At 30.5% G+C, this 27,387-nt stretch overlaps 1 protein-coding gene across 1 annotated transcript in view; it reads left to right on the plus strand.

Moving 5' to 3' along the window:
• LOC119604204 (histone-lysine N-methyltransferase set1-like) overlaps nt 1-26,413 on the plus strand; it is a 150,728-nt gene extending 124,315 nt beyond the window's left edge. Inside the window, exons 3-5 of the mRNA XM_037956683.1 lie at nt 16,327-17,147; nt 20,098-21,075; nt 26,144-26,413. Of these exons, the coding sequence (XP_037812611.1) occupies nt 16,913-17,147; nt 20,098-21,075; nt 26,144-26,235 (1,305 nt within the window). The 5' untranslated portion in view covers nt 16,327-16,912 and the 3' untranslated portion in view covers nt 26,236-26,413. The remainder of the gene's footprint in view (nt 1-16,326; nt 17,148-20,097; nt 21,076-26,143) is intronic.
• The last annotated feature ends 974 nt before the right edge of the window (nt 26,414-27,387 follow it).

Here is a 27,387-nt window from a genome sequence, read left to right on the forward strand (position 1 = left end):
CGTATTAAAATCTATATATCACAGATAAAACTCAAACGATTCAAATCTGCATTCATTTGTTCCAGAAAAACAGTGCTTTCAAAAAGTACAATTTACTCGAATTTGGTCCTATATAGGCCTTAGTACTCGAATTCCAAAATAATATACCAACAGCTTATTTTGTGTGAGTAAATAAACTGCTTTTTCAAATTTTATAAAAATTGGCTCATTAGTTCGAATAAAATTAAATTTCCCGTTTTTTCACATTTTGGTACTTTTTTCCCCAGTGAAATAGCAAAAATTTTATTACAATAAATATTACAGAGTCAGACCGTAATTTAATAGGAATAATTCAATTCAACCGAAAAAGTTTTCTTAATGTGCTAAAAAAAAGTACCATAAATACAGTTTTCTCCCTTTTACACCCAAAAAGGACTGAATTTTAAAAAAGGACGAAACAGGTGTCTCATAATTTTGGGAGATGTATCCAAAATATTTATAAAAATTGTATTATGATAATTAGTTCAAAAGTTATAAAGGGCCAAAAAAGTTATCAAAATCACCTTTGTTACACATTTTTACCCCTTAAAAGTACGAATTTCAAAACAGTACCAGACACCCATCTGCTCATTTTAAGAGTAGATACAGGTGCATTCTTGTATCACTAATATTGTGTAAGATAATTAAGAAAACCTGTTTTACCCGTTTTCCCCCTTTTTACCCGTAAATGTACAAATTTCCAAAAATCCCTCCTTAGTGGATCTACATAACCCAAAAAACACATCTACTGTCAAAATTTCATGATTCTAGGTTCAGCCGTTTGGGCTGTGCGATGATGAATCAGTCAGTCAGTAACGCTACTCTTTTATATATATAGATTATCTACAATGTTTTACCCTTTAAATGCAAAATCTTTCAAATAACTCTGGTTAACATATATACCTTATTATTTAGTAAAGCTTTTCATATACAGTTTCTGCCACAATATGTTGCACAACAATACATATTAAACATGTTAAATCATCATAATAATGCTTATTATCAAGTGATATTTATTATATCTAACAACAATAATTTTAACATTAAATGTAAGTTATAAATTTAATTAAAATATTTTGTTATTTAATACATTCACTTGTAAGTGAATTGTTGTTAAGTACAAAGTAATTATGTTAATACATAAAGTAAAATGATAATAACATTTGCAGATGGAAAATATTAATTTAAAAAGAACCATAAAATGTATAAACCAATGAGTGTCTAAAAATTAAATTAATAAAAATACTAATATTCGATTTTTTAATAAAATTCAGTGAGATATTCGTTAAAATAATATTAATTGTGATTTTTAAGTGCCACGCCCACTGCCAAATAGAGTAATAATAATATTTAAACTCCCATTTTCTTCTTTTCTATCTAATGAATTCCTTTATTCATTTGTATTAACTAAATTTGTATCTTATTTACTTTAAAATACATTTTAATATACTAATTACTCTTGAAGTCCAATTAATTTTGTGATAAAACTTAAAACTATATATTTCCCATTTATACTTTAAACTTTTGTTTGACTCCTATTGACATGCAACTACTAAAATGGAGCAGGGGGTTAATACGAAAACGATACTCTCAAAGGGCTTTTCTAACATTTGACAATACTCCAAAATCTGTTGCTAAATCTTACTTCTCCTTTTCGTTATAATTTATTTAGCAACATTAACTTACAAATGTACACACTTTCGAATACAACGTGTTATGCATGACTGAGTATATTGGGTAATTGCCCGATAGATTAGAAGACAAATTTTACATAAAAGAAGTTTTCTTCCTTAAACTTTGGAATTTATCAAGTTTTTCTAATGCAAGAAGTTTTACATAGAAAGGAGTCAAAAAATAGTTGAAGCATCTTCCTGCCTTAAAAAAACTACAGGGTCTAGGTCTTGTAAGTTTGTTCTTTATCTACATAGTGTAAATGTGTTTGAATTTGTTATTGTGTTGTAAATGTATGAAGAAGCTCTAGTAACATTTTATAATAAAACTCAAATCCTTTGATGCCAAATATCTAATGCCTTGTGATATTGTAACCTATAATCTTGACTAATGATGCTACCTGAATTAATTTCATTGATGTTAAAAACATAAATCTTAATGTTTAAGCAACAACAAGACAACAACATAAAATATATTTTATATACTAAGTAAACCAACAACAAAACAAACAACCCATGAATAAGAACGATAATATTATATTGAAATGACAAAATAAAATCATGTAGAATTTCATTTTCATGACGCTGCTGCTGCTTATGTTAGAAGTTCCTACGTAAAAAGGTTAAATTCACAGAAGCGAAAACATAAAAATCTAATATCAACAACAACAACAACAAACAAGACCAAAAGAAACACAAAAGATTTATGGTTGTCAAAGTTAAAACCTACGAATGGCAAATGATCTAAAACAGTTTTCTTTTTTTGTTCCTCTGTCATTGTTCAATGTTTATGCTGCCTAAATAAACGCTAAGATAGATTTATATATAAACGAAGATGTAATTTATACTTTTGTAGTCCTGGTGGAAATCAGTTGCTGAAGGTCATGGTTGAAACAGGGACAAAAAGGATTCTGTACAAAAATATCTTTTTCCAACTGGGGTTTTGAAAAACGTGTATGTGAAAACAGCCTGTAAAGACATTAAGCAATTTGTCATTAATATACCTGACATAAGCGTTTATTACATTCATACATACAAACGTACATGCTCACTTACACAGCAGTTGAATCCATTCGTGTATTTACGCATAAATGTAAAATGAATGTATGAATATTAAATTTTTATGTTAGACTGAATTCAATCTAAACAACTTTAATAAAACAGAAAGTAATAGATGTTGATCTACTTGAAATTTATTTATGGGATTTTAATCGATTATTCGATTAAATTTTAATAAATCGAAGGAGTTTATAACTTTTTAGTTATAAAAAGTTTTTATCAAAAGCAGACAAGATAAGCACATGATTTCCTTAAAGATTTTTAATGTAGCTTTTTTGAAAAAGTGGATAATTACCAAAATGTAAAGGTTTAAGGATGATATAAGCGTGAAATGATATATCAAACTAACTAACTAACTAACTAACTAACTAACTAACTAACTAACTAACTAACTAACTAACTAACTAACTAACTAACTAACTAACTAACTAACTAACTAACTAACTAACTAACTAACTAACTAACTAACTAACTAACTAACTAACTAACTAACTAACTAACTAACTAACTAACTAACTAACTAACTAACTAACTAACTAACTAACTAACTAACTAACTAACTAACTAACTAACTAACTAACTAACTAACTAACTAACTAACTAACTAACTAACTAACTAACTAACTACTAACTAACTAACTAACTAACTAACTAACTAACTAACTAACTAACTAACTAACTAACTAACTAACTAACTAACTAACTAACTAACTAACTAACTAACTAACTAACTAACTAACTAACTAACTAACTAACTAACTAACTAACTAACTAACTAACTAACTAACTAACTAACTAACTAACTAACTAACTAACTAACTAACTAACTAACTAACTAACTAACTAACTAACTAACTAACTAACTAACTAACTAACTAACTAACTAACTAACTAACTAACTAACTAACTACTAACTAACTAACTAACTAACTAACTAACTAACTAACTAACTAACTAACTAACTAACTAACTACTAACTAACTAACTAACTAACTAACTAACTAACTAACTAACTAACTAACTAACTAACTAACTAACTAACTAACTAACTAACTAACTTACTAAATAAGTAACTAACTTACTAACTAAGTAAATAACTAACTTACTAACTAACTAAGTAACTAACTAACTAACTAACTAACTAACTAACTAACTAACTAACTAACTAACTAACTACTAACTAACTAACTAACTAACTAACTAACTAACTACTAACTAACTAACTAACTAACTAACTAACTAACTAACTACTACTAACTACTAACTAACTAACTAACTAACTAACTAACTAACTAACTAACTAACTACTAACTACTAACTAACTAACTAACTAACTAACGAACTAACTAACTAACTAACTAACTACCTAACTAACTAACTAACTAACTACCTAACTAACTAACTAACTAAATAACTAACTAAATTAACAAACACGAGGTTTGTGGTCCTATACCAATCGGCTCAGTATCACTTCCATTAAGCTTTGTCCGCCTGTCTTTGTGTGCACGCCACAGGCTGCAATTTTCAAGAAAATTTGATGAGATTGGGCACATACTTTCCTCTAGTTCTACGGACGGTCCATTCTTTCACCTAGCCCACATACAACCGTACCCCCTGAATAGGGCTAGTGAGCTAATAATTATGTTAAATGATTTAGTATCTTTACGGAAATCGGCACAACTTAGTTTTGTATAATTCTAAATGTTACTGTTAATTTTCGTAATCATCTTTCTACCTACATTTATAAGCATAGGCCTACATATACCTTTCGGGCCGTATAACCCCTCTTTTAGAAAGTCAATTTTTTGTTAACAAATTGTTTAAATTTATTGGAATTAACGCAAAAAACAACATATATACATTATTATTAAAAATAACCCACATTTTTTACATACTACTCACTGGTGTACGGTATCTATGGTCGGCCCTGTCCAACTATACATTCACCCAAAAACTACGTAGTTTTGACTTTATTCCTAATAGTTTCGTACTTACCGGGTAGGTAAAGTTTTTTCTGGTTAACTAACATATTATGAAGTACATAGCCAAAAATTTCAACTGAATAACCTCTAAAGAACCAGAAAATCCGTACATATTGCTAAATATGGAAATATTTTAAAAGTCAAATGATATTCAAACTTTTTTTGGAAAATAACGTAAGCTGAAGTTAACATCAATTCAATAAGCGAAAAATTGGTAATTTAAGCAAAGTCGTATGTTATTCCCCAGACAAAAACGCAGTTAAATTGAATATTTTTCAAACGCAAAATAAATTGTTTCGAAAAGTGTTTGTAACAAGAAAAAAAAACAAATGAAGATAGACTAATGACATCTGCCAGACATGTGAAGTGTTATTTGCAAAAAGTTCTATTCAATTTGAACTGTAAAGAGAAGTATATGGAATATTTAAAGGTTTATTTACCTTAAACATAAAATATATTTAGGGGAAAATTTTGAATGATATAGGATGACTTTACACAGTAAAATTAGCATAATTTGTTAATTAATTTACAAACAATTTTATAGAGAAAAATTAGAAAAGTTAGAACCTGTTTACTGACTAGACTTAGCTTCAAAGGGATGGAGCTTTTGAACCGAATCATCAATCAACAAGTATGAAATTATAGTCGGGCGAGGCCGACCATATAATACCCTACAACTTTGACAAAAATATAATGTGATTTAGTTGCCATAATAAAGCATTTAAGTTGAATTGTACCTTGCCTTAGATATACATACTTAAGCCGTTTATTGTTGAATAAAATTGTGGACATTTAAGTGAAATTTTGATAGGGGCTTTTCATAGGGGCTAGGGTCATATGAGAACCTATTATTATGGAATTCGTGAGGGTCATCAAGTCTTGTGTACAACTTGGTTTTTGCAGCTTTTTGTCGAGATATGAGTATATTGAACATAATCATGAACTTAAAAGCCCTATTTGGCGGGTTCAGTTGTATGGGGGCTAGGTGAAATAATGGACCGATGTAAACCATTTTCAATAGGCTTCGTCCACGATACCATAAAAGATCATGTGCCAAATTTCATTGAATTATCTCCAAAATTGCGACCTGTAGTTTGATTACAAGGATTACAAGCCCTACTGGGGGATTCAGTTGTATGGGGGCTAGGTGAAATAATGGACCGATCTTAACCATTTTTAATAGGCTTCGTCCTTGCGACAATAGAAGATCATGTATCAAATTTCATTGAATTATCTTCAAAATTTCGACCTGTAGTTTGATTACAAGGTTTACATGGACGGACGGACAGACATAGCTAAATCGACTCAGAAAATGATTCTGAGCCGATTGGTATACTTTTAGGTGGGCATAGGACCAATATTATTGTGCATTACAAACATCAGCACAAACCCAATATATCCTCTCCACTAAAGTGGTGTAGGGTATAAAAATGGATCCATTACGCTAACACGTAGCATCGAAGACATCGTATGCTACATGAATGCCCAAAATATTCCATTATGATAACGCTCGGCCACAGGTTGGAATACGTTTTAAAAATTATTAAGGTTCAAAGTATATTCAGATTCAGATATGAGCAATACAATGTTAAGGTGAAGGAAGTTATTATAATTTTTTATTTATGTATTTGTATGAATTGGAAATGAAAATTAAATGTTTCTGTAATAATTTACAATAAAATATACTCCTCTGTATTTTCTTGTATTTCGGCAAAAAAAATATATATCAGAGCGAAATAGTCTACGCATACAAAATATTTAAAATACCAAAGGAATTCAAATTTATCTTGAAAATTATAAAATATACAACAACAAGAATACACAAAACTCATGCAAATTTATGAGCGTTGAAAATAACAAGGTTAAATGTCAGTAGAGGGGAAAAAACCCGAAAACAACAAAACACTAGAGCTTGCAAGCGTAAAAAAAGTTGAAAATGTTTTTTTGTTTTGTTCAACAACCATCACAACCATTCGTTTCCGTGCCATTCAAAATGTATTTTTAAAGATGCCTTTTAATAAATAATACCACCACGTGACTGGGTTATTTGTATAAAATTATTTACACTCTTTTGTACACGTTTAATTTTTTTCGTCGTTTTTTTTATTTTTTGTTAAGAGACTCTGCATAATTGTGATTTACTACATAAATAATAATTTGCTACCTTTTTTCTTAAAAAACACAAAAACATTTTAAACAAAAAACTTATTAAACATTATTTAGAAGAGGGTAGTTTGGTTTCCTTTTTTCACTTTTTTCTGGTTGCCACAATTGTTTGTATACTTGCCACTCGTTTTTTCATTTGTATTTACAGCTTTTATAAATATTTTAGAATGTATGTATATGGTGCTTGTGTATGTATGTGTTTTTCAGTTTATGTACATGTGTATATGTGGTTTCATAATCATAGCTAATTATCAACTAATTGTAAAGGCAATAAATTTTTTAAAGCCACTTATGTTTATGATACGCATTTATTATTTGAAATTTTTGTTCAAAAAGGGTATTTTTCTTCGTCCTGGGTATTTTCTTTTTTGTTGTTTGGTTGGCACTGCAGCATGTGTGTTATTCTTATATGGTTTTTGGCAAAAATTTTGGGTTTCTTATGGATAATTAATGAATTTGTTAATGTTTTGTTATTTTATGAGAGCAGTTTTTTTGGAAGCAGCCAAATTTAGTTGTTTAGTCAAAAACATTAACACTGTTGTAAAAAATGATAATTTTTTACCTTAACATGTAAATTTTACCAAAATGAAAAAATAAAGATTTTCTCAAAAAATGAATCCTAATAAGAAAAGCTATAGATGATATTTGGTTTTTCGTAAAAAAAAATATAGAAAAAGATATTTCCATATTCTATTTCTAAGAAATTACAATAGATTCTAGTTTTTTCCCTATAAACAATTAATTTTTATAAAAGTTCATCAAAAAAGATGAGGGGTATATTGTTTTTGTCATTCCGTTTGTAACACATCGACATATTCGCCTAAGACCCATAAAAGTATATATATATACTTGGTCCTTATTAGATTCTAATACGATCTAGCCATGTTTAAATCAGGATAGGGACCACACGGAAGAAGCTAGACAGTTGAAATTTTGCATAATTTATTCTCTATTGATAAGGTTTGTTTGATATTGAAAATAGGCAAAATCGGTCCACGTTTTCGCATAGCCTCCATACAAGTTGGCCCCCGGAAAACAGTTTTAACAGTTATGACTGGCTTAAAATTAGAATATAACGATGAAATTCTACATAAATAAGGCTTATGTGAACGTAAATTTCTTAACAAAATTTTATAAAGCTCGGTCCATAACTCACCCTATTCCCCATATAAGGTCTCCTTCAGAAAATGTCTTTAACGTTCATTACTGGCTCAGAAATGCGGGTACAGCAATAAAATTCGGTATAAACATGTTTTGTATAAGATAACATCTCTCTACTAACTTTTGCGAGGATCGGTCCATTATTGACCCTACTCCCCATATTAGGTCCCTTTCAGAAAATGTCTTTCCGGCTCAGAAATGCGAGTACAGCAATAAAATTCGTTATAAACTAGTTTTGTATAAGATAAAATCTCTCTACTAACTTTTGTGAGGATCGGTCCATTATTGACCCTACTCCCCATATTAGGTCCCCTTCAGAAAATTACTTTAACACTTATTACTGGCTCAGAAATAAGAGTACAGCGATGAAATTCGACATAAACAAGTTTTGTATGAGCCAAAATCTCTCTACTAACTTCTGTGAGGATCGGTCCATAATTGACCCTACTCCCCATATTAGGTCCCCTTCAGAAAATTACTTTAACACTTATTACTGGCTCAGAAATAAAAATACAGCAATGAAATTCGACATAAACAAGTTTTATATGGGCAAAAATCTCTCTACCAACATTTGTGAGGATCAGTCTATATTTGACTCAATCTCCAGTATAAATTCCCAATTCAGAAAATTACTTTACCGCTCATTACTAGCTTAAAAATACGAGTACAACGATGCGATTCAACATAAACAGGTTTTGTAAGAACCAAAATTTTTCGAAAAATTTTTCTGAGGATCGGTTAATAATTGATTTGATGGTTTTATTTGATGGGTATATAAGAGTCGACATGGTCGAATATAACACTCCTACTTGTTTATATTTACATTCTCAATTATATTTATGGAACTACAGTATGATCTATGTATAAACTGTCTGTCTGTAAGCCTATTCTTTAGTGCGAAATATATTTTCGTCTATATTCTAGTATACAGTTTAAACAGTCTTTACAGTAGTATTAGTCATAAATTCTCCTATAGTCAGTACTTGTCTATAATCTGGACTATATCGTTATCTATATCCTAATATATACTCTGCACTATAGTCTCGTCTTTAGTATAGCTTGGTGTCTCGTCTATAGTCTAAATAATAGTCTTGTCTATAATTTAGACCATGTATCGTCAATTGTTTTGTATCCACTGTAATCTCAACTATAATAGATTCGACTATAGTCTCAACTGGTGTATAATCTGGAGTATGGTTTTGTCTATAGTCGTTTCTATACTATAGTCTTGTCTATAGTGTCCGTAGTTATGTCGATAAACTAGTGACTACACTATCGTTTATAGTCTATAGTATAATAAGTACTATTATTATACCCTTCACCTCCCTGCGAGGAAGTTAATCGTCACCTTATAGATTACGAAGGGACAGACAAAAAGCTTATGTTTGTTTTTTAAGTGCTGTTTAAGTGCTTACAAAGAGTACACTAAGGTGAGGATTATCTTCACCCTCGTTTACAAAGAGAACATCCGTGCGAAAGACGAAATGTAGCCAATCAGATGGTTAGACTTTAGTGGAAATCACTGTCTTCGGATGCATTAACGCCTTGTCGAACTGCTGGGCTTCGTGAGAATGGTATAAGTTTAAGGGTGTGAAGTTAAATTCGTCGGCCAGATACGTCCCACACCACATATGTCAAATACGTTCCACATACTATAAAATTCGTTTTCAAATGAATTAAAATTTATTTTTTAATAAAACGAGCACCAAATAAAATGTTTTTTAAGAAATAAAGTAAAATTATATTAAAATATATTCAAAAAATTAATATATAAAATAAAAATTAGTTAAAATAATTTTATACTCGTCAAATATGGTAGTAAAATATAGAATTTTCAAATGCAAAAAACAGACACTTGGAGAAGACATGAATCGGGTTACCGGCAGAGTGGAAGTAGCCCAGGACTAGTTCTTTCCAAAAACATATAATTTGTATGCAATTCCAGCTCTGGATAATTTTGAAAATTTTTTTTAAAAAAACATCAAATTTTGCCAAAAACAGTGGAATTTTCAAGTGGATCCAAAGGGCATTTGGAGAAGACATGAATCGGGGTACCGAAAAACTGGAAGTAGCCCAGGACTAGTTCTTTCCAAAAACATATAGTTTGTATGCAATTCCAGCTCTGGATAATTTTGACGATTTTTTGAAAAAACATCAAATTTTGTCGAAAATGATGGAATTTTCAAGTGGATCAAAAGGGCATTTGGAGAAGACATGAATCGGGGTACCGAAAAACAGGAAGTAGCCCAGGACCAGTTCGTTCCAAAAATATAAAGTTTATATGCAATTCCAGCTCTGGATAATTTTGACGATTTTTTGAAAAATCATAAAATTTTGCCAAAAATTGAGGAATTTTCAAGTGGATCAAAAGGGCATTTGGAGAAGACATGAATCGGGGTACCGAAAAACTGGAAGTAGCCCAGGACCAGTTCTTTCCAAAAATATATAGTTTATATGCAATTCCAGCTCTGGATAATTTTGGCGATTTTTTGAAAAATCATAAAATTTTTCCAAAAATTGAGGAATTTTCAAGTGGATCCAATGGGCATTTGGAGAAGACATGAATCGGGGTACCGAAAAACTGGAAGTAGCCCAGGACTAGTTCGTTCCAAAAATATAAAGTTTATATGCAATTCCAGCTCAGGATAATTTTGACGATTTTTTGAAAAATTTGACGATTTTTTGAAAAATCATCAAATTTTGCCAAAAATAGAGGAATTTTCAAGTGGCTCCAAAGAGCATTTGGAGAAGACATGAATCGGGGTACCGAAAAACTGGAAGTAGCCCAGGACTAGTTCTTTCCAAAAATGAATAGTTTATATGCAATTCCAGCTCTGGATAATTTTGACGAACTTTTGAAAAATCATCAAATTTTGCCAAAAATAGTGGAATTTTCAAGTGGATCCAATGGGCATTTGGAGAAGACATGAATCGGGGTACCGTAAAACTGGAAGTAGCCCAGGACCAGTTCTTTCCAAAGATATAAACTTTATATGCAATTCCAGCTCAGGATAATTTTGACGATTTTTTGAAAAATCATAAAATTTTTCCAAAAATTGAGGAATTTTCAAGTGGATCAAAAGGGCATTTGGAGAAGACATGAATCGGGGTACCGAAAAACTGGAAGTAGCCCAGGACCAGTTCGTTCCAAAAATATAAAGTTTATATGCAATTCCAGCTCTGGATAATTTTGACGATTTTTTGAAAAATCATAAAATTTTGCCAAAAATTGAGGAATTTTCAAGTGGATCAAAAGGGCATTTGGAGAAGACATGAATCGGGGTACCGAAAAACTGGAAGTAGCCCAGGACCAGTTCTTTCCAAAAATATATAGTTTATATGCAATTCCAGCTCTGGATAATTTTGGCGATTTTTTGAAAAATCATAAAATTTTTCCAAAAATTGAGGAATTTTCAAGTGGATCCAATGGGCATTTGGAGAAGACATGAATCGGGGTACCGAAAAACTGGAAGTACCCCAGGACCAGTTCTTTCCAAAAATATATAGTTTATATGCAATTCCAGCTCTGGATAATTTTGAAGATTTTTTGAAAAAAAAAAAAACATAAAAAGCATATGTTACACAAAATCATAAAATACATTCATACATATGTACGTACAAAAATTACCTTTCAATCCTCAACACTTGTGTTGTTATAAACGATCAATAAAAGAATCGATCCCTAAATATGGTCAAAACTTCTGACACCATAGCAACTGTGTAGGGAATTTTGAGAATTTTCTCAACAAAGAGCTTAACTTTTTTCGACTTGTTCTAGAGTTTTTGTGAAATCTTTATTTTTTTTAAGACATTTCCCAATATTCGCAAAGAATTACAAAATATTTCTCCTTTACTAGTGTTTTTATGAAATCTTTTAAAATTTTTAATTTCTAGAAATTCAACTGAATTTCACTATTCATTTGACTTTCAAGATAAAGTCATTGAAAAAATTAGAAATATGTCCTAAAAATCAAAGATTTCACAAAAGGAAAGACAACATTTTGCGAATTTCCTCAAACAATTGCTTCATTTTTTACTTATTGTAGAGTTTTTTAAATTTTCACAACGAATACGAAAAATATTACCTGAGAATGGTTATCGTGGTCGTTCACTACGCGCGAACGGTCAAGTAGAGTCGAAGGGACTCTATTTTTACATTATTATTACCTGAGAATATAAAAAACACAAGAAAAAAATTGTGCTGTCATAAACAAATTACAGAAATCATATATAAAAAACGGCGATCCCAACAACAAATTAACAGCGCCCAAAACGATCAAACCTATTGGCAGCGAAGCAATAAAATATGCTTAATTTTCATGGAAAACTTACAACAATATTTTGCTACCTCCATCACTCTCATTATTTATTCACAAAATAAAATTATGAATTACCGTTAAGATAATTCTTTAAAAAGAGTTCATTGAGTGATATTTAATATTAACAACAATTAAAAACAATATGAAAGAAATGTTTATTTTTTATCGAAAGTATTTTATTTACACGTAAAAACTGTAAAAACGAAAATTCAAATCAAATATTGAACAACAGAAGTTGATTTTTGAAATGTTTTCATAATAAGAATAACAGTATCGACCCGAAACTACCTACATTTTTCGCAAAATTTTATGCCTTTTCAAAAAATCGTCAAAATTATCCAGAGCTGGAATTGCATATAAACTTTATATTTTTGGAAAGAACTGGTCCTGGGCTACTTCCAGTTTTTCGGTACCCCGATTCATGTCTTCTCCAAATGCCCTTTTGATCCACTTGAAAATTCCTCTATTTTTGGCAAAACTTGACGATTTTTCAAAAAATCGTCAAAATTATCCTGAGCTGGAATTGCATATAAACTTTATATTTTTGGAAAGAACTAGTCCTGGGCTACTTCCAGTTTTTCGGTACCCCGATTCATGTCTTCTCCAAATGCCCATTGGATCCACTTGAAAATTCCTCAATTTTTGGAAAAATTTTATGATTTTTCAAAAAATCGCCAAAATTATCCAGAGTTGGAATTGCATATAAACTATATATTTTTGGAAAGAACTGGTCCTGGGCTACTTCCAGTTTTTCGGTACCCCGGTTCATGTCTTCTCCAAATGCTCCTTGGAGCCACTTGAAAATTCCACTATTTTTGGCAAAATTTGATGATTTTTCAAAAATTGGTCAAAATTATCCAGAGCTGGAATTGCATATAAACTATACATTTTTGGAAAGAACTGGTCCTGGGCTACTTCCAGTTTTTCGGTACCCCGATTCATGTCTTCTCCAAATGCTCTTTGGAGCCACTTGAAAATTCAACTATTTTTGGCAAAATTTGATGATTTTTCAAAAATTCGTCAAAATTATTCAGAGCTGGAATTGCATATAAACTATATATTTTTGGAAAGAACTGGTCCTGGGCTACTTCCAGTTTTTCGGTACCCCGATTCATGTCTTCTCCAAATGCTCCTTGGAGCCACTTGAAAATTCCACTATTTTTGGCAAAATTTTATGATTTTTCAAAAAATCGCCAAAATTATCCAGAGCTGGAATTGCATATAAACTATATATTTTTGGAAAGAACTGGTCCTGGGCTACTTCCAGTTTTTCGGTACCCCGATTCATGTCTTCTCCAAATGCCCTTTTGATCCACTAAATTTTTGGCAAAATTTTATGATTTTTCAAAAAATCGTCAAAATTATCCAGAGCTGGAATTGCATATAAACTTTATATTTTTGGAACGAACTGGTCCTGGGCTACTTCCAGTTTTTTGTTACCCCGATTCATGTCTTCTCCAAATGCCCTTTTGATCCACTTGAAAATTCCACTATTTTTGGCAAAATTTGATGTTTTTTTCAAAAAATCGTCCAAATTATCCAGAGCTGGAATTGCATATAAACTATATATTTTTGGAACGAACTAGTCCTGGGCTACTTTCAGTTTTTCGGTACCCCGATTCATGTCTTCTCCAAATGCTCTTTGGAGCCACTTGAAAATTCCACTATTTTTGGCAAAATTTGATGATTTTTCAAAAAATCGTTAAAATTATCCAGAGCTGGAATTGCATATAAACTATATATTTTTGGAAAGAACTGGTCCTGGGCTACTTCCAGTTTTTCGGTACCCCGATTCATGTCTTCTCCAAATGCTCCTTGGAGCCACTTGAAAATTCCACTATTTTTGGTAAAATTTGATGATTTTTCAAAAGTTCGTCAAAATTATCCAGAGCTGGAATTGCATATAAACTATACATTTTTGGAAAGAACTAGTCCTGGGCTACTTCCAGTTTTTCGGTACCCCGATTCATGTCTTCTCCAAATGCTCTTTGGAGCCACTTGAAAATTCCACTATTTTTGGCAAAATTTGATGATTTTTCAAAAATTCGTCAAAATTATCCAGAGCTGGAATTGCATATAAACTATACATTTTTGGAAAGAAGTAGTCCTGGGCTATTTCCAGTTTTTCGGTACCCCGATTCATGTCTTCTCCAAATGCTCTTTGGAGCCACTTGAAAATTCCACTATTTTTGGCAAAATTTTATGATTTTTCAAAAATTCGTCAAAATTATCCAGAGCTGGAATTGCATACAAACTATATGTTTTTAGAAAGAACTAGTCCTGGGCTACTTCCACTCTGCCGGTACCCCGATTCGTGTCTTCTCCAAGTGTCTGTTTTTTGCATTTGAAAATTCTATATTTTACTACCATATTTGACGAGTATAAAATTATTTTAACTAATTTTTATTTTATATATTAATTTTTTGAATATATTTTAATATAATTTTAATTTATTTCTTAAAAAACATTTTATTTGGTGATCGTTTTATAAAAAAATAAATTTTAATTCATTTGAAAACGAATTTTATAGTATGTGGAACGTATTTGACATATGTGGTGTGGGACGTATCTGGCCGACGAATTTAACTTCACACCCTTATAAGTTTTTCATTACGAATTTTCTAAAATATAACACAGCGAGACAAAATAAGCGAAAATTGAAATACCTGGGAAGTGATACTTTTTTCTGAATGGTGGATGCGAGTAGAACAAGAATCTGTTTTTGAAATTTGTCAAACACCTCCAAAATCTTGAGATACGGGTAAAAAACGGGTTTTTTACCCGTTGCACTTCATCGGCAAACATATTTTTGATTTTAGTTTTGTACCCCTTTTTTCAAGTTTGGAGATGTTTTTTCAAAGTATTTTGTATAGGAACCGTACTATTTATAAACGTAATAGAAAACTATATGTCATATACTATATATAAGAACCTATAAGAGGGGACTTTCTGGTACTTTATCGTTCTTCAAAAGATACTTTTTGAATTTTCTATAATATTCAGACATGCATATATCTGATGGAATTAGAATCTATAAAATTTAATGTTTTGGTACTTTTTGTTATTCAACTGGTACTTTATAATATTGAATCTAAAAGCCGCAAATTTAAACACGCACTAATTCAATTACAATTTATTAAAGGAGTTCATTTTGGTCATTCAAATGGTTCTTATCGATTTTCTGAATTATTGAACTCAGAATCATTCGTATAGGATCCTAATGGAATTGTAATATTTCGTTTTTCATAGTCACACAACGTCCTGATTGAATGAAAATTTATAATGGGAAATTTTCCGGTACTTTTTGTTTTATATTTGGGATTTTTTAATTTTTTGTAATAGTTTGGTGAAGGTTATATACGATTTCGCTCAGACGTCTATAGTCTGGTCTAAATCAGAAACATTAGTCTTGAAAGCCGTCTCATATATAATAATCTTATCTATAATCTGGACTTTAGTTTTATCTATAGTATTTAATTTGGACTTCAATCTTTCCTGAAGTCTCGCATTTAATCTGAAGTATATGTAGTTTGAATCAAAGTCTCATCTATATTCTAGACTATAGTCTACAATCTGGGCAACAGACTTCATCTCAATTTAGTGTCGCTATTCAGTAATAGGTATTTAAAGATATGATTGAAGCGTAATCATATATACTCCATCATATGGACTTTGCTAATAAAACATTTTTTTATCGCCCAACTTTCCCAAGGAACAAGATAATTTCATATAAGGAAAATCATATATTTTCCGCCTTACTATTTTCAACATTTAAAACCTAAGTGTTCTTCACCTAAATATCGATAAATCCAAATGAATATTTCTCATAATATTTTACACTCCTTATTTTAAAAGATATCAAACACAATAGTATTTATTTCAAAATAAATCACATACTGTTAAAAACTTTTTAATTAAACTTGAATTATTATTGGTTTCTTATCTTTACAGTGTTGCAACCAACTGCAAAGAGTCTACAGGACAACACATGTGGTAAAAGAAGAAAAATAGCTAAAGACATGTCCTTTTATTGTTTAAAGTATGATTAAAACATTTTGTATGAATGCCATTATTTTGGTAGTAAATAAATCAAAAACAGTTGCCAGTAAAAGTGCAACAACTAAAGGAACAAAAACAATAGTAACAAGGATACCCACCTACACAACTACCACAACTTATCATCGTAGGCACTACCACCAGCAGCAACACTTTCACAAAGACAAGAGGAACACCAACACCAGCAAATATATAAAGTTTTGTTTTTATGTTTTTTTTCTTTTACACAAAACATAACCACATTAATATATTCAACTGGAATAACGGAATCAGAGTGTAACTGAGCAGAAACATTGGCTGCCATCATACGTTGTAAAAATATATTTCAAAAATAGATAGCCTAAAGCAGCACGCCTTCTACGATATCAACGATAAGGACACCAACAAAAAAAGTAGAAGAAAAAAATAAAGAACAGGAATCAGAGGAAAAGACATTACATACACTCTCTCTCTGTGACTTTTTCATCGTGATATCATAATAATGTCCAGCCATTCGGGGACAATTGGCCGCAAACGTGGTGGCAGCGGTAGTGGCGGAAGTGAATATTATTTTAGTGGCGGCGAACATGCCATACGACGGCAACGTTCAGCTGAATGGCACAGCAGACATGCCTACAACAGCAGCAGTGAGGATGAATATCAGAATACGGGTCAAGCATCAGCATTCGATACGCAATTGTTGGCACAGCTGTTATTGCAAAGTCAGCAATTGGCAAGTAAGTCGTTTAGTCTCTACTTTTTTCTAAATTCAGTTCAGTTTCGTTTAGTTCATAGTATATATAGTTAAGTTAGTTAGTCTTAATAAGTCTATCGTTCATTTAAGCACTTTTTAGCATTGCAACATAAAATATGACTATATCCGGTATCTATGTTTGTATCATTGAAATAGATGGTATGAATTTGTGTGTCTGTGTGAAAATAATTTTAGTAAAAGGATAAAGCTTTAGCAAAAGTATACGGGAGAGATGTTTAGAGAGGGAGTTTAGTAATATAAACCAGTTAATAAATAACTATAGGCCGAGGTAGACTTTTTCAAAGGCAGTATTTTGACATTTTCAAAGGTAGTACTATGAGTTTTCAACTTATTTAAATGATCAAAAATTAGCTTGGAAATATATATAAGACTAGACTAGACTAGACTATAGACTAGACTATAGACTAGACTATAGACTAGACTATAGACTAGACTATAGACTAGACTATAGACTAGACTATAGACTAGACTATAGACTAGACTATAGACTAGACTATAGACTAGACTATAGACTAGACTATAGACTAGACTATAGACTAGACTATAGACTAGACTATAGACTAGACTATAGACTAGACTATAGACTAGACTATAGACTAGACTATAGACTAGACTATAGACTAGACTATAGACTAGACTATAGACTAGACTATAGACTAGACTATAGACTAGACTATAGACTAGACTATAGACTAGACTATAGACTAGACTATAGACTAGACTATAGACTAGACTATAGACTAGACTATAGACTAGACTATAGACTAGACTATAGACTAGACTATAGACTAGACTATAGACTAGACTATAGACTAGACTATAGACTAGACTATAGACTAGACTATAGACTAGACTATAGACTAGACTATAGACTAGACTATAGACTAGACTAGACTAGACTATAGACTAGACTATAGACTAGACTATAGACTAGACTATAGACTAGACTATAGACTAGACTATAGACTAGACTATAGACTAGACTATAGACTAGACTATAGACTAGACTATAGACTAGACTATAGACTAGACTATAGACTAGACTATAGACTAGACTATAGACTAGACTATAGACTAGACTATAGACTAGACTATAGACTAGACTATAGACTAGACTATAGACTAGACTATAGACTAGACTATAGACTAGACTATAGACTAGACTATAGACTAGACTATAGACTAGACTATAGACTAGACTATAGACTAGACTATAGACTAGACTATAGACTAGACTATAGACTAGACTATAGACTAGACTATAGACTAGACTATAGACTAGACTATAGACTAGACTATAGACTAGACTATAGACTAGACTATAGACTAGACTATAGACTAGACTATAGACTAGACTATAGACTAGACTAGACTATAGACTAGACTATAGACTAGACTATAGACTAGACTATAGACTAGACTATAGACTAGACTATAGACTAGACTACTAACTATAGACTAGACTATAGACTAGACTATAGTCTAGACTATAGACTACATTATAAACTTGTTGTCAAAAATTTTTAAGTTAGAAAAAGTACCTGAAATGCATAGTCGGATCTGCAGTCTATAACTAAATTCATAATCTCGATTTAGTCTGGACTTTATATGTATGTAGTGTAGAATATGGTCTCATATATTTTCTATTTCATAGTGGTTCTTTAGTCTGGACTCTATTGTTGTCTTTAGTATGGACTGTAGTATATTTCAGATCCACTACTAATAGTTCGAAAAAATTTAAAACAGTAAAGCCTTGGAAAACTAAAAATATTTATTTTTGCTGTGTGATCTCTATCAGTATTTCAAATCCTCAATACTTCTATCAAGTGTAGAGTATTTAAAAGGATACCAAATCTCCATTAGTTATAACGTTTTGTTAGTTTCCCCATATACATACACACACTTACTCGTATATTTGTAGTTGGCCTGGCCAATTGGTGCTGGATTTTATGTTTTTCGTTAGCAATGTTAGTAACTGTAACCCAACATTTATATGTGTGTTTGTGTATATATGTATCTACCTCACATAAATATCTATGAGCAAAATTGGATTTATTCTATATTTATTTGAACCAAAAACAAAAAAAAGACCGACGAAAAAAATGTGCGAACTGTTCAGTTTTGTTTTTTTTTTTTTTTTTTCTATATATAAACCTAGTGCATAGATAGGAGAAGGACAAATTCTTCTCTACTTTTTTTTTCAATTAGCGATACTATGATAAGAGGATTTCCACAGAGATTAAAGAAGTGATGAAAATAATTTAATTCTTTTTTTGTTTTAATTCCATTTATTACAAGCATTTTTGTACAGACTATATATTTTTTTGCATCTTTCCTGATAGTGGCAGGGTTCACAGATTTTAAGGTTGAGTTCATTTGCTATATTTTATATTAAAAGGGGTTTTAAAACAATTAGTTTTGTTTTTTATGTCTTTTATTCTAAATGAAATGAAAATTGAAATGAAATTTAAAAAAGAGTTTTTCATTTGTACAACGCCATGGGTGGTTTTCTTTTTATTGGCTATTGGTTTATAAATTTTTAGCACCATAAATGAAAAGAATGAGTTGAAAAAGATTTAAATAAAGTTATTTTCTAGTTGTTCGAAAAAATAACAATAAAATCAGTGAGGTTTTATGTGGCATAGTGATCAATTTTCAGCTCCATTAAACAAAGTTATAAAGCCATATTTATTGGGGCTAAGACAATTGAAATGTTATAACTAATAACTGCCAAAAGTGAAACACACTTGTTCATGTTCAGGCGGTCAAATTTATGGGTTATTAATTAGAAAAATTAATAACTAAAAATTAGAAAAATATTAATGGCAAACGAAGACTTTAAATTGAACTAAACGAATATACATACTAGTATTTTTCCTTTCCAATAATACATTTTTCCCATTTTTTCCCAGATCTCGATCGTTATAATTCTGATTTTGAAAATGAAGAACACTTATCTTCACGACTGAATGAATATCCCTCCTCATCGAATCGTGATGCCTCATTAAATGCCAATGCCGCCAGCCAATCGTATTTACAGCATCTACAGCAGCAAGAGAGCACCGAACTGTGTTCACCGCTGAAACAAACACCAACTGCCAATTTGCATACGCCCACAACTGTAACCACAACCACGACTGCCAACAATAAATTTCTAAATAATGCCAATTTGGGGTTTCTACCCTCGACAACACGCAGTACAAATCCATTTCTTAATTCCAAATATGATTCACAATCAAATTCTGACTCACTTAGTGATCGCATATCGTTTTCGGGTAGTTCGGCTATATTGGATCGTTTACAAAGCGCCAATGACTTTGCAGCGGTAACAAATCCCACAACCGTTCAATCCGTTATGAATAGTGCATTTTTAATGCCCGCTAGTTCGACGGCAAATAGTTTAAATCCGAATTCAACGCGTTCACATCGTTCGAAATCGGGTCGTTCGGGTGGTAATCGTGGTACCAGTGGCATGACTTCATCTAGCAGTGCTACGTCTTCCAATAGTAATGCAACCTTAAATAATACACGTAATGAACGTGATAAATTTAAGTTGCAGCAACTCCAAATGGAATTGCGTGAATATTCAGAATCAAACTTAGAAAGCTCAAATGCTTCCATATTAAATGGGGTTGGTGTTGGTGTGACTGGTGTCAGTGGTGAATTGGATGAGTTGCATATATCGGATGGTGAAAACACTGAACCACCACCAGAGCCAGCACCACCAGAAATTCCACCACGTACACAGTCGCTTTTAATGTCGCTGCGCAAACATTCGGAGTATAAATTGAAATATGAGGAAAAAGGCGACCAAAAACATGAGGAATTTATACCAACAAGTCAATTGCAACAGTTACAACAACAGCCGCAAGTTCTTCAACAGCAAAAGGGTAAGTTGTTTTGTTCTATGAAAGCTTTTTACTTGCTAACTAGGGAATAATGGGAAAATACAATTTTCTTTGAATACAGTTAAAAATGGTAGAGGTTGAAAACTTTGTTGCAATTGTTTCAACAATTTTAGTACAGTTTTTTAGAAAACTTTCAAATAGCTTTATACAGTTATAAATAGCTTTTGTGTGTTAGGTTACAGTACATGTTGCCTGTTGTCAGCGTAACAGTCTTTGAAGCTTTTAAAAGTTCTTGTTTGGTGTATGAATACATTACTGGCATAGAATCAGTATAGAGTTAGTACATACATACACACATAAATATGTAAAAGCTTTTATGTGAATAGTTAAAAAAGCTTTGCTTTGAATATAGTTTGAAATGCTTTGAATAAACAAGTACTTTATAAAGAGTACTGTAGTAACTACATATTTACTTAGATAAATTACTCCCATATAATTTTTAAAAATATAAAGTATTTACAAATAGTAAATTTAAAACGACTTTTAATATCATCATACGATTTAATATCAATATTTGACTTATTCCGATTTTTGTCACTTTTTTGACTTCAATAAATAAAGAAGTAAGAGTTCTATACTCGGCAGTGCCGAATCTTATATACCCTTCACCATAGTGAGTTTGAAAAACAGTCAAAAAATCAAAATGTCCCCTTTTATAGATTTGCATTCAATCAGGACGCTGCGTTTCTACGCTATATTTCTATGTTTAATATTAAACAAGTACGATAATATATCCTCTCCACTAAAGTGGTGTAGGGTATAAAAAGATTCAAAAAGTACCATTTGAAGAACGAAAAAGTACCAAAAAGTTTTCGTCTTATAAATTTTCATTCTATCAGTATCATATACATATGTTTGAATTTATATTTCTAGGGTTAATAATTCAGAAAAAAAGTACCATTTGGGTTAACGATAAACTCCCCTTCTTGTTGAAAGTTCAATTCAATCAGTATCGTGTTTAATTTTGCTCTTCTATGTTCAATATTAAAAAAGATTCAAAAAGTACCAGTTGAATAACTAAAAATACAAAAAAGTTCACCATTATAGATTTTACTTCCATCAGAATCCAACATGTCAGATTTTATGTTTCTAGGTTTAATATTTCAGAAAAATCAAAAAGTACCAGTTGAAGAACTAAAAAGTACCAGAAATTCTTTCCTACAGATTTTCAATCAGGACTAAATGTTTAATTTTATATTCAATATTATAGAAATTTGAAAAAGTACCAAAAACTCCCTTCTGAAAAGTTCTTATTTACTCCATGCTCTATATACTTCATTTAATGTTTCTAGGTTCAATATCATATAAAACTCAAAAAGTACTAATTAATGAAGGAAAAAGTACCAAAAATATCAAAATGCTGGTTTTACCCATTTACTCTCTACAAGGACCGAATTTCCGGCCCGCTTATTTTTAAATTATTAGTATTTTAGTTAATTGTACCTCTTTTAGTTTAGGAGATTTGAAGTCACCGAATTTTCCCATTTTTACCCTGTTTTAATCCTTAAATATACGAATTACCGAAAATACCCTTTTAGTGGAGCTATTTGGCATCAAGTGGGCGACGCTGCACGCCCTCAGAAACTGAAAAAGCTAGAATCAATATTTTGAATGGACAACTTTGACCTCATCATGAACATATGGGGGCAAAATGGGCGGACATTCATTGGGAGGGGCCTTGGAACCTTTTATATGTATTTAATATAAAAATTTTTATATTTGAGAAACTATAAGAGTAAAAATCTTCATATTTAGCACTAGGGTGAATGCATATCAAAACGGACAGAAAACAGCAATTTTCGGATTTACCATCTCCGATTTTAATGAAATTTCCCACATATATTATGGTTTGAAAGTGTTCCCTAAGTCAATGACTTTTTGATCGGTATCCCGTTCCAGACCAAAAATATCGCGCTTTGAAAATTTAAAAATATGTTAAAATTGTCTAAAAGTATATACATATAATTGCCCATAACTTTGAAATTCCTTTAAGTACAGGATAATTTTTGATTTCGTTATAAAGCCAAAGATATTGTCTTTAAAATCGTGTAAATAAAATATTTTACTTCCAAAAGGTTAAGGGTCAATTTTTATAGTGTATTTTTCAATTCCAAATATATCAGACAAAATTATAAAAGGACATGGTATGAGGATACCTATACTCTCTTCTATATTTTAGTGAAATTTTTTCGATGGAGACTCGTGTAGTTCAGGAGTTATTAACCAAAACGTTATTTAAAGCAAGTTTTTTTATACAAAATCGTATGAAAAATTAAACAAAGTGGAATCAATTCAATTTATATGGAAAATGCTATGTATCTCTTAAACTGTAGGACCAATTTAAATAATATATACAAGAAAATTATTAAGAACGATTTAACCTTACTGAAAAATTACCTTGTTACCGCCGTGTTAAAATACAAGGTGAGGTACGTGGTGTTAAATGAGAGTACTTCGATTATAAAAAAATATTAAAGCTTCACAAATCTGCAAATAAGGCCTGATCGTCCTTCATAATTTTCTTGCACATTTCATTTAAATCGGACCAGTGGTTTATGAGATACAATGTAATTTACCATATAAATTGAAATTGATTCTAATCTGTATTTTTTCTGTTTGTTTAATTTTTCATACGATCTTGTATAAAAAACTGGTTTTAAATTACGTTTTGGTTAATAACTCCTGAACTACACGAGTCTCCATCGAAAAGTTTTCACTTAAATATAGAAGAGAGTTTAGGTATTCTCATACCATGTATTTTTATAATGTTTAACACGGGGCTGTCTGACCTCTTTGACATTGAATTATACACTATGAAAATTGGCCTTTAACCTTTTGGAAGAGAAATATTCTGTTTACACGATTTTAAAGACAATATCTTTTTCTTTAATATGAAATCAAAAATTATGTTGGACTTTAAGTAGTTTCAGAGTTACGGGCAATTATGTGTATGTACTTTTAGGAAATTTTAACATATTTTTCAATTTTCAAATCGCGATATTTTTACATTGGAATGAGATTCCACTCAAAAAGTCAATGATATGTGGAACATATTATATATATTATATGTGTGGTAAGTTTCATTAAAATCGGAGATGGTAAATCCGACTGCTGTCCGCTTTCACATGGATTCTCCCACTAACAACTCTGACATCCATGTAAACATTTGGGTAATAAATTGGCGGACTAGCAATAGGGGACGTGGTACCTCCTATATGAATTAAATAAAGAAATTTGTATATCTGAGAAGCTATTATAAGTATAATCCTCAAAATTAGTATGAAGAACTTGAAATTGTAAGAAATTGGCGGGTAAGGTACATGGTATATATAAAAAAATAATATTTAAAACTCGTAAAGTGGGCTTTTTATGTATTATTGTAGTAAATTCAAAAAGTACAATTTAGTGAAGGAAAATGTAGCAAAAATTGCATTATCAGTAATGACCTTCAAGCTAAGAATTCTTGATATGTTTGAGTCCAATTGTTTAGGCCGATATTTAGGGTACATTGTTTATCTTATTTTTATATTTAATATAAGTATGTATTTGCAGGAGTATGTATTTATAGGAGGAATAGATGTTCTCATATATAATAAGAATACTGTGACTACATGTATTATAAATAAATAAAAACTCTCCTTTTAAAGCTATTTAGAAAGAAGTGTTTGGGAAGTTTTTTATTACCCCTTTGGACCTTGGACCGTCCGATTACACAGGCCAATGAATGAGGGTTTGTGAAAAAAATTTTAAACCAATTTGACTAATTTTAATGTTGTTTAAGCTGCTGAAACCGAATATGATATCTGTTCTTCTCTATCATTTTCCCGCAAAATGGCATCGAATATTTTGTTCATATATTACGGAAATTTTATATAATTATAAAAATATATTTACGTTAAATGGTTAATTTCGATTTTTTCGATGTCATCTTAAATACGGGACCTCATTCTATATATTTCCTAAATTTCACAACATTGCATAGTTTGAGTTGGACCTTCACAGTTTATGGGTTAACATTGTTCGAATTTACTAAAACTTCAGCCGTATGTTTTCTTTTATCTTAAATTTTATATTCTGAAAAAATGTTATATAAAATCTATAAAAGTAAAGGATAAGGCCTGTTTTTTTTTAAATTTTCCCAAAATATAGTTTTCTCCGAAATCCCCGAAATTAAAAACGCAGTTACGGCTAATCTGTGAGATATATCGACCTAATTTCTTTACTATTTAATTGCCTTATTTATTGTTCATAAGTCACATGGAAATCTTTTTAAAATTTTAAAATTTGCTTAACAAAATTGTTAAAAGTTTAAAACTGGAGCTTTGAAACTGCCGTTTAAAGGGTTTTCCATACCCCAAAAATGGTTTACGCTATCTAATGAGGATAAAAACTCACATTTAAGTTAATAATAATATATTTTTTGAAATTATATGGTTTATTGGAATATTTCCTAAAATTTGCTAATTTTTTTAAATATTCCTCAGTTAAGTATTTTGTGACCCTAAATGATCAAAGGAATTTGTAATTAATTTTCAATTTTTAAACGATTTTTGTGTTTTGTATCTTATTGGAACGATAATTGCGTAAATATTCAAATTATTTGTTGTACATTTGGTACCAACATTTTTGTAAAAATCGTTTTTTTTTTTAAGACAACAAAATCAAAAGGTGCTGCGGATTAATATGGAATGCAAAATTGTCTAAAAAATATAAATTGTAAAACAGAAATTTCAAGCAAAGGAAACCTTATGTTTTTCCATTTGTAAGTTTGTTTTATCATTTATTGTCAACTATTTGTTTCCACAAAATTTCAACCACCTTAAATGACTAGAAGTTTTCTTAGCTCAATTTTCTAGCTTACAAGACAATTATTTTCTTAGTAGTATTTATTTTGTATCATTCGGTTGCTTTTAATTGCGAATTTAGTACCGCAAAATAACCGTAATTAAACAATTAAAGACATTTAACTTAATTCTTAGAAATTGCGAATGAAATTGTTTTTTATTGTGAGGATTAATAATGAAAAAAAAATTCTCATGTTTATTTGCAGATTATTTAATTGCTGATGCAACAGTACGTTGCAGTGAAAGTCAATCTAAGTCAATTGCATCCAACAGTGATACGCAGAGTCAACAGGGGTGAGTACAATTTAATTAAATTACAAAACAAAATAATATAAATAACCATTAAGTTTCATTAAAAAGCTAATAAAATAATTTTAATTAAAAAGGTGTATATTGTATTTTTTTATTTGATAATCTTTTAATTTATATAGATTAATGTAAAATGAAATTTATTCTATTTTTTAATGGTAGAAATTAGATTTGAAGGCAGGCAATAATGCAATCATAAATATTATATATTCTATAGATTTCAATTTACAATTTTAGCAATAGCAATCAAATAAATTTTATTGTAAATGATAACGTAACCCAAGCAGTCAGACAGACGGACAGTGCTGCTGATAACAAAGATGACCCTTTTGTATACATTTATTGCAAAACATAGTACGATTTATAGAAAAACATAAAGTCTATTCTTATCTGAGATTTAACTGTGTGTGTGTGTATGTGCATTTATATGTATTACACTACTTTCTGTTATAACAATTGTAACTGTGAGATTTTGCGTGATTTGTAAGAAATAAATATTAAGTTAAAAGCTTGAATTAATTTTATAAGTAGAAAAATATCATCTTTACAAAACAGCATTATATCTTTTACTTTCTGAAAATAAATTTCTTAAACTTTTTTCTTTCATTTCTCGCAAGCGTTGTTGTTTTTAAACATTAACAACAACTGCCAGCAATAGCTAGCTGCATCAGTGAAAGCATCATCGGGGTACTTATTTATCCTTGAAGTATGACTGTTGTATTTTATTACCTTTGTATTCGTTATATTTTTTCTATCTTTCATCATATTGTTTGTTGTTAAATAACACAAAGACAAACTACAATAAGTACCTACCCAGAGTAAGCAGGACGATGTACAAAAAATATATAAATAAAATCTTATATTTGAAGAAAAGAAAACTACAATGAAAAATCTTGATGGAAATAAATAAAAAAAATACAAAAAAAAAGAAAATCTAAATGCAGCCAATTGTTGCATGGCTATCATATATTACTCCGTTTCCGGGTACTGACATATATACACATATAAGGGTCACACCGAATAAGAAAACCGAAGTCATAAAAACTAATGGGACACTTTAACTTAAAATTTTTTGCTAATTTTATTCTTTCAATGCTCTTTACTCTTTAGGAAATTATTTGATCACTTATCGGTGACATAT

This window comes from Lucilia sericata, unplaced genomic scaffold, assembly GCF_015586225.1.
Source record: "Lucilia sericata isolate MDLA Ls3-8-SP2 unplaced genomic scaffold, ASM1558622v1 Contig000370F_arrow, whole genome shotgun sequence".
Classification (NCBI taxonomy): domain Eukaryota; kingdom Metazoa; phylum Arthropoda; class Insecta; order Diptera; family Calliphoridae; genus Lucilia; species Lucilia sericata.